The sequence below is a fragment of the Mercurialis annua genome, linkage group LG1-X (assembly GCF_937616625.2).
Source record: "Mercurialis annua linkage group LG1-X, ddMerAnnu1.2, whole genome shotgun sequence".
In the NCBI taxonomy this organism is placed as follows: domain Eukaryota; kingdom Viridiplantae; phylum Streptophyta; class Magnoliopsida; order Malpighiales; family Euphorbiaceae; genus Mercurialis; species Mercurialis annua.
Window position 1 is genome coordinate 73,838,414 of NC_065570.1, and position 9,650 is coordinate 73,848,063.

General features: G+C 31.1%; 1 protein-coding gene across 3 annotated transcripts; it reads right to left on the reverse strand.

Moving 5' to 3' along the window:
• Positions 1 to 3,909: 3,909 nt before the first annotated feature.
• LOC126654002 (probable RNA-binding protein ARP1) lies at positions 3,910 to 8,734 on the reverse strand. 3 transcript variants are annotated; one of them, XM_050348010.2, is made up of 6 exons: positions 8,372 to 8,734; positions 8,153 to 8,285; positions 7,969 to 8,083; positions 7,854 to 7,881; positions 5,222 to 5,471; positions 3,910 to 5,119 (listed from the first exon to the last, which is right to left on the reverse strand). In XM_050348010.2, exons 1-6 carry the CDS (start codon positions 8,552 to 8,554, stop codon positions 5,076 to 5,078), a joined length of 753 nt encoding a protein of 250 aa, XP_050203967.1. In that variant the 5' UTR covers positions 8,555 to 8,734; the 3' UTR covers positions 3,910 to 5,075. The 3 variants fall into 3 exon arrangements, with proteins under 3 accessions (XP_050203967.1, XP_050203989.1, XP_050203978.1); XM_050348032.2 differs by having other exon boundaries at positions 3,910 to 5,139; positions 8,372 to 8,733; XM_050348021.2 differs by having other exon boundaries at positions 7,969 to 8,080; positions 8,372 to 8,731.
• Positions 8,735 to 9,650: the final 916 nt, after the last annotated feature.

Here is a 9,650-nt window from a genome sequence, read left to right on the forward strand (position 1 = left end):
ACCGTTTGAAACTCTATTTTTATGAAACCGTTTGAAACTCTATTAGAAACTCTATTTGAAACCGTTTGAAACTCTATTTGAAACGTTTTTATAAAACAGTTTGAAATTGTGTTTTTTGAAACTGTATTTGAAACCGTTTGAAACTCTATTTTTATGAAACCGTAATAAACCGTTTGAAACTCTATTAGAAACTGTATTTGAAACCGTTTGAAACTACGGAGTAAAAAAATAAATTGCGGAGTAAAAAAATAATTTTTTTTTAGGTACACTTATAAACTTTCAGTTTTTGAGGTAAATTTACAAATATTTTAGTTTTTTTAGGTATTCTCCTAAATCACCCTTTCCAAAATGGAGGTTAGTCCCTTGAGAGCATTTATTATTTTTGACATAAAAATAATTTTTCATTAAGATTAATTATAAGAATTTAAGAACGGCATAACTGTTCCTAATAATTTAATATAGAATAGGATGCAAAGTCTTATTCGCCGATATTTCTACTATAATAAGAGTCTAATTTTTAAATGTCTAACAGAAGACTCATCAATTATTCATTAAATAAAGGATAAACTAAATTTTCATAGAAAAGGACAAGACGTAACTGTCATAGAAAAAGACAACCATCATAATAAAGTTTTAAAAATGGCAAAAGATATAAAAAAAACCTCGTAATTTTTACAACAGTACAAATCAACCCTTTAACTTTTTTTTTGTATAACTAAGCCCTCTTTGTTTTCAAATAAAACAAATAACCTCTTTCATCCAACATTATTAGAAACACTCACTAATGGCTGACATGTCTCTCATAATCATATAGGAAAAAAATTTAAAAATAATTTTAATATTTAAAATATTTACCAAAAATTTGAGGGGGTAAGTGTCCCAAAAATAAACTAAAAGGGTTTATTTGTTCGGTTTTAAAATAATAAGAGTTTAATTGTTCAATTTTAAAAATACGGGGGCTTAATTGTGCCCAGATAAAGTAAAAGGGCTGATATGTACTTTTGAGAAAAATTAGAGGGTTTTTTTGTACTTTCTGCCTTTAAAAATTAAGACATATAATCTCTAAAAGATCCCATATTCAGTCTTATATCTATCTCTGATCTTTGAATTGCATGTATATTGAAATTAATGTGTTTCGCCGATAAATTTTAACCAACAAAAATAAGAAAGATTCACAAACTGTTTTATTTTTTGCCAAAAGATAATATATTAAGATAATCATTGAAGTATATTGTAAATTAATTGTTACAAAATATAAAATACAAAAGATACATGAACAATTAATCAATTTTAATCAAAACGAAAAAAGAAAATAGAATTTAAGAATGAAATTTTGGGTGCTAATAAATCAGATAATTCGAGTGTTTGAGCACTATTTACACCTTCAGAAGTTCCATCTTTAACTTGTGTCGTTGTAAATGTACTTTAATAATTGGATCAAAACTTCAATTTGCCAAGAAATTTAAATCTGAAACTCGAACAGATATTGGTCTTGAGTAAATTAAGAATTGACTCGAACAACTCTAACTACAATCGCCAAAACACACTACAATACAAACCCCATTAAAAAACCCAACAAATTTTAAAAAATGGGACAATTTTTTTAAAAAAAAAACTAAAAAAAAATAGACAAGAGGACGATGAATTTCCAGCTTACTGTCGCGGAGTTAGGAATTTCACATGCTAACCCGCGCGGCACCTAGGCGATCTTCCTAGTGAAGATGCTAAGTAAGCCTTAAATTTTAGTACGAAAATAACTTAATAGCAAACAGGGACAATAAGAGTTTGAATAACACAAGTTTGTATTGATAGCAAGTAGAGAGCTCCACAATGATTTATGTATGTGCTACAAATAATGGGGTTTGCCTATTTATAGAGTTACCACTTCCTCAATGAATGGTTAGGATCTATTTGCTCAAATGGTTTATATTCTACATTCTAAAACTATCTACATTATTTTATACAATATTAGAAACTACTACATCTAATACTTTCTAGAAAGTTCTAAAGAATTCCGGATTAGATTCTAGATAATTACAGATAGTCTTGTAAAGAAACTTCTAGAATGTTCCAGGACAGTTTAGAGTGTTCCTGAATCCTGAGGGTTCTAGAATATTACAGACGATTCTAAAATGTTCAAGTGTTCTAGATGATTGTAGAACGTTCTAAATGATTCTAGAATATTCTAGAGAATTCCGGGATATAACGTTTCTAGAACGTTCGGGAAGATTCCAAAATACGGGATTTTTGGAGAAGTTCGAGACATAACCCTCCATCACGTGCAAAATATTACATAGCGTGTGACATTAAAGATGGAATCACCACTTTTCCACCCTCAAAATAAGATTTTGATTTTAGAAAGAAGTTAAAAGCTTGATTTTAGTGAAATAAAACAAACGGTATTTAAATAGCATAATTACTTAAAAACCACTCACCTTGTAACTTTTTTTCATTTATACCATAACCTAGAAAAAATTTTAATTGTACCCTATTTTCGATTTTTATGTTTCATTTGTACCTAAAATTAATTTTTTTGATAATTTAATTAATTTAAGGATGAAAATATGAAAAACAAGATACATAAATGATTAACATTAACGTTTTATCATAATATATGTTAAAAATGAAGGACTAATTTAAACCCTTTTTTTAAAAAAAAAAATAGGTCAATTTAACTAATTAGGGTAGAGATGAAACATAAAAATTGAAAATAGGGTACAATTGAAAATTTTCTTAGGTCATGGTATAAATGAAATAAAATTATAAGGTGGGTGGTTTTTAAGTAATTAGACCTATTTATATTAATTTTTTTTTTTGGAGATACGCGTACCATTTGCTTCCAAATTCTAAAACCGCATATTGTTAATTCAAAGGTTAATTACATAAAAAAAATCATTTTTTATATTAATTCGCAATTCTCACATTTTTTAAATTATCAATTTCATTCATTATCTTTCATGTGTTTAGAAATTATATAAATAAATATTATTGGTGAGAACATACTGTGCTAGTTGGAAAATTGGTGTTAATTGATCAAAGGTTTAATTACTTAAAAAACCTCACTTTGAACTTTTTTTTTCGTTTATATTCTAACTTTATAAAAAAAGTCATTTGTATCCAATTTTACGTTTTTAGTTTTCATCCCTACCCAAAAATATTACATTGTACTCTTTTCATCTGAAAAAAAAGTTTAAAATAATCCTTTATTTTTAACCTATATACCAATTAGATATTATGTTATTAATAATACAAAACTACCATCCTCTTCAAAAAAAATTAAAAATAATAATAAATTCTATTTAATTTTTATTAATTAAAAAAAATTTCCAAACCAACCGAGAAGCTGCCACTCCTCATCGGAGAGGGAGCAGCGGCGGCTTCCCGGTTGGTTCTAGGGAGATTGTTTTTAATTTTTTTTATGTTTTTATAAAATATTAAAATTTGATTAATTATTTGGATATATTTGAACATTTTTAAAGTTAAATGATTTATTTGTATTTTTTAAAATAGAAAAAGTATAATATAACCCTCCATTTAGTTGTTTTTAATGGTTTCATCATTTAATTTATTAAATTGTCAATACCCTTGTGCTGGATAGGGATGAAAACTAAAAACCCAAAAATGGGTACAAATGATCTTTTATGAAGGTGGAGGGATAAACGAAAAAAAATTAAAGTAGAGTTTTTTTAAGTAATTAGACCTTGATCAAATCATGGCAAGTTAAGGGAGCAATTTATCACTTAAGTTCAAAACTCTACATGCTGTGCAGACCGCCGAGAACTTGCAGGTTGTCCATTTAAACAGCCATGGTTTTTTTTCTCATGAACAAAAGGTGAAATGGGAAAGACAGAAAGGAATCGATAAATTCAAAAACATTAATATTGTTGATTGTCATGCATTGAACAAATATTAAGAGCATAAAGTAAAAATATATAATAGAAGCTTGAAATTAAAGCATCTATATGTAAAATCCATTCTCAACCACCGTGGTTAGAGAATAAATATTATATATCCTAGGTAGAATACAAACCATACATACATTACATACATAAATAAATAAATGAAACAGTATACTGTTCTGTCCTGATCCATCTCCAGGTAAAAATGTTCCATTAAGTAAAGAGAGAGAGTTGAAAATTAACGTACCTAAGTCCTAACCATGGTCGAAGAACCCAAGGGAACCAAAATATCTCCCAAGAGTTTCATGCATTGTGCAGTGAGATCCACATCCATTTGTGAACTCTCATTTTGATGTAGAAAATAAATAAAAAGGGTAAAAACCCAGATGCAACCACTAAGCTACTACTAATTAACCACCCTATTCATTCTTTAACTACAGCACCCTAAAACTCCCCAGCCGTGATTCAATTTACAGTAGAGGAATTTTCTAAACAGTCAGTATAATTTTCTTCCCTTATCCTGAGAGAAGTCGTCACCAATAAAACAGGTATGCATGATTACGATTTGAAATAAAATCAGTAAACAAAAAGATTTATAAGAGAGACAGAGGCAGAGAAAGAACAGTTTACGGAGACATGATTACTAGCTCTCTAAAATCACAAGACTAGCTAACATGTCAATGCACAGAAACAGAGGGGCATCCAGGCCCCGGCCATGAAGTTAACTTTGCTAAACCTGCCTCTTTGTCTGTTGTTGAAGGATTAGCAATTTTGAAAATACTAAAAAACAAAAATGCTATTCCAAATTCTAGGTTTGCCATTTTGTGAGGCTGAATGTACAGTTTCTTTTTATGCAAACCATTTTCAGATTAGCCTTTCTATGTAAATGGTTAACAATTTCATTAGCATCCTCCTGGGACTAATGATTGCAGCTAACTGATTCCCACAAAACTAGCCCGGTAGCTTTGAGTTGATGAATCGGTTCTCTTTTTGAAAGGAACCCTTCTTCCAAAGAAAAAAAATACTATGCAAATGGGAAAAGGATGCATGACACGACTCTCTAAATCTTTGTATGTAGCCCCTATAGGGGGCTTGTGTAAACTAGGGAGAGAGAGAACCATGGTTAGGCCGAAGGTCGTTGGAACCTCGAACGAAACATACGATCAAGTATTGTCTCTAGCAATGAGGGATTGGCGGAGCACGAAGTGCTACAGTCAGGCCTGTGGCACAGCAAAACACACTGTCAAAGATGTTAGTAATCCTTTCAATATATTGGAATTTTTTATTTTTTTTTTCGAATGAGAGTTGATTTAGATACATACCTGATTGCAACGATGCAGTAGGAGCGAGAGAAAAGGGTGTACCATAGTGCTGGGCATACCCTCCACTGGCAGCTGAATACTGAAAGAGGGGGTGTGGGTACTGAACACCATAATTCTGGCCGGAAGTGTACCCACTGTTTCCTTCTCCAAATTGGAGATAGGGGTAAAAAGCACCGCTCAGCATTCCACTATGTCCACTTCCATACATAGGAAATTGGGCATTTGTCCCTCCATACACATTGTAGTAGCTCTGAACCACACATTTCATAAACAATTCAGTCACCATATCTACTAGGAGTTGACGCACACACTAATGAAGCTCTCCACTATTTTCGGGGAGCCTTATTAATTACCATATTTTCTTTTTCTTTTTCTTAATAATTCCACATATTTCCAGTCCAGGTTTCCTTTCCTTCTCACGAAGGGCGCTTCTACAATTATTTTGTCATTTAAGTAAATCTTACTTTGTCCACTTATCACCATTGGATGAATTCGTATCACTTTCATCTAATGGTGAAATTAATAAAATAGATGAAAAAAACAAAGTTGTTGTAGGAAAAGCTTCTCACAAGTGCTTGAGTTGAGAAAGTAAAAAATTAGAAATATAATGTAAACATTTTGTATTTGATTTTATTTTCCATGAGTATTTTGTTTATTATTGTAAAAGGAATTTCTGAAATTTTATAATATCATTAGTTATAAGTTAACACTGTCAATTAAAATAAATTAAAAACTTGATAAAGTTGAGTAATTTTTTAATATGAGAAATTCAAAATTTATTTTTAAATATATGAATTATCAATTTAAATGTTGTTAAATTAAAGTAAAATTTCATTAGGTGAAATAAAAAAAAATTATATAAATTGTTTAATTTTTTCAAAAAATTATAAAAGTGGTGACTAGTGAATAAATTTTAGGCTAAACCCATCTAGAGGCCCTTGTACTATAATATTTTTGTTCAAAAAGCCCCTGTACTATTTTTTTGTTATTCAAGTCCCTCTACTTACATAATTTTTGATTTTTAGGTCCTTTTTTGGTTTTTTCCAGTCCCTTTACTTACAAATTTTTTTGTTCCTCCAGTCCCTCAAAAGGACCTAAAAATCGGAATTTTGCCAAGTACAGGGACCTGAAAAACAAAAAAATAGTACAAGGGCTTTTTGAATAAAAATGATATAGTACAAGGGTCTCTAGATGGGTTTAGCCTAAATTTTAAATAGATACACATGTTAGCTATAGCCTATAATTACATACACTTCTAGAAATATTAAAAGATTTCTTTAATTATGAATTAATTTTATTAATAGTAAGACTTAATTTTCAGTCTTACTCTTACTATTAATTTACATTTTGTCTCAAAAAAATAAGCTTGAAAATGCATGTCATTTTAGGGAGAAATTCTTAATTAATAGTAAGACTTAATTGGTTGTTCATATTAATTACGCCACGTGTCATACATTTAATGGATGGTTCACAATCCCACGTGGTGAACTAAGTTCACACAAGAATTTCTCCATTTTAGGAGGCCAAAGTAGCAATTGGGTGAAACCAACAGATTGGATCAAATTATTTTATATAGGTAGGGATCATCTTAAATCATAATTTTCAAGTTAAATTGAGGTAGAATGATAATTTCAAAGTTAGATACAAATTTTAAGGCAAACGCACATGTGATCGAATTAAATACATTATGAAAAACATAAAAAATAATTACATTCATAAAAATGTTAGTACAGTAGACTCTTTAATAATTAATACTCAATAAATTAATAATTCTAATAATTAATAAAATTTTAGGAAACCAATTTGAATATTACATCTTATAAAGTATTCAATAAATTAATAATTCTAATAATTAAAAAAAAATCCACCATGTATATTAATTATGTGGACTGCTAAATACCGCCCGAACTTAACTACATACCGCCTTAAATATTACCTTTCTATCCTTTAACTAAAAACTGAAAATCAAACTCTCTCCACTCTATTCAAATCTGAAGAACAACAATCATTATATCAAGCTCAAATGTCGGATTTTAACCGGAAAAGTGGACAACAACAACCGGTTAGTAATCGTTTTTAGTTTTTGTAGATTTTTAATAGGAATTTTATTTTATTTTTGAAATTTTTTTGCTGCAGACGCGATCCGAACGGGTCCGGATCGCGTCCGCAGCAGCGGCGGACGTGTGATGTCCAGAAGATGAACAGTCCGAAAAAAAAACGAAAAAAAAAACGTAAAAAAACGATAAAAACTTAATAAATACCTCAGGAGAAGCCGGGAAATTTGTTTCCGGTACTTGATATTCATATTCCGATGATTTTGAAGTCTTATCTGTCATTGCGTTTTTTGAGATTCGAATAGGTTGAGAGAATGTGTTTTTTTTTCAGTTTTTAGTAAAAGGTCGAAATTGTAATAATTAATGCGGTAATTAGACAAATTAGGGCGGTATTTAACAACACCCGTTAATTATTGACTGTACTAGTTTTTGGAGTTAAATTAATATTTTCATTTAATTTGGATTCATCTATTTAGTGGCTCATTATCTGACTCAATTCAAATCATTTGGGAGAGATATTTTTGGGAATCAATTAAGTTGATGAACATATTTGGATGAGAGTAGAAATGAGCACAAACCGTGGGGTAACTGTAGTCCGGGGAGTAGCTGAAAGAAGAGAGAAAAAGAAGTTAGAAATTTGATGAAGACAAATAGAATACGGGTTGAGATTGAGAATAAGCAATTGTATTGTACCCATAAACATTGTAAGGAATGCCTTGTTGGATGGCATACTGAGCCTGAGGGAAGGATGGTGAAGCAAAAGCTGTGTGATATGACCTCATTACCCTCAAGTTTCTCCCTCCCCCTGCTTTTACAATTTCATTCAAAATCCAAAAAAAAAACAGGGAAAATTTTACAAAATAAAAAACACGAATACCATGCTTTGGAGTAGAAGGTTTAGATCTCTGAACTCCCAGAGATGCAAGGTTGCAGTTAGCCCTTCTCCCGTCAATCACAGGAGCAGCATCAACACAGGCTCTCATGGCGGCTTCAGGGTCTCGAAAGGTTACCTTTAAATGGAGATACTAATAATTTTAGTACTAACAAGTAGTAGCATCTGTGTTGTTCAGTAAAAAGAGAGAGAGAGAGCACATACGAAACCGTAGCCCTTGGATCTGGCGGTGGCCTTATCAGTGATGACCGCAGCCTCCAAGATCTCGCCAAACTGGTCAAAGTATTTCTTCATGGTGTCCTTGTGCGTCTCCCATGCCAACCCCCCCACAAACACCTTCGTGTACGTTGTATCACCAAACTGCGCTGCCAGATTTGATGGACTCATCTCTTCTGATTGTTTTGTTGCTTCTCTCAAAATTTCTATGGTTTAGACGAGAATCAAACAAGAACTCTGGCTGTTGAGTGTGGGAGAGAGGGATCATTCGACAGTTAGGTCAGAGGGAGAAAAAGAAAAACACAATTTGGGAGGGAAGAGAAAGCAAAAGTTATGAAAAGCAACAAAACAAGAAAGCTCCTAATAATGGACTTCAAATTTATATCTTAACGCTCATCTAACTCGCGTCCTTCCCACTCTCCTTCTCTCTCCTGTGTGAAGGGAATGTTTTATCTAGTAAAATTTAAAATGCCTAAATTGTCAAAATAATTTAAAAACATTATACGCCTTTCAATTTTAATATTGACTTTAATTATTCTATTATTGGGGTGACATTACTATTATTTTTGAATAAAAAAAGAAAAATGATGCTCTAAATTATTATTTTGGATAAATAAATTATATGACGTTAAAATTATTTTTTATAATATATATTAATTAAGACTCTATTAAACAGGTTTAATCACAAGTCATTACTCTAAAGTTAAATGGATAAAAAAAAGGATTTTTAAAAGTGCATATACTGCTTTTAAATAGTTCCACTACTGATATGTTTAAAGAGATCTCTTGAATGGCGCTATTTAGGTCATAAATTTTGAAATTTGGTCTAAAAATTATGTACACGCTTTAGGAGTTTATCTACCTACAACTCTTGTAGAAACCGAAGATATAGGATAACTATGGTGCCGGAATAGAACCACATGGTACTAAAAAATGCATCTTTATGTTTGCATTGAAATTAAGAACATAGGCAAAAAAACAAACATCAAATAGGAGCGTGCAAAAATTGATTAAGAACCGTTTTTTCGAATTGAACCAAATTGATTTAGCCAATTTGGCTAATAATCACCCATGGCTCATGGTACGGGCGCTAAACCTCCTGATGTTTAAAAACAGGCGCTAAACCCCTTAAATTTTGTGTCGGCGCTCACTAAACTCCCTAAGCCCCAAATATGACCAAAATACCCCTGACACCGTATTTTCTGGTCAACTGACATTCTTAAAAAAAATCTGACACTGTCACATCATCTGCCACGTCAGCAAAATA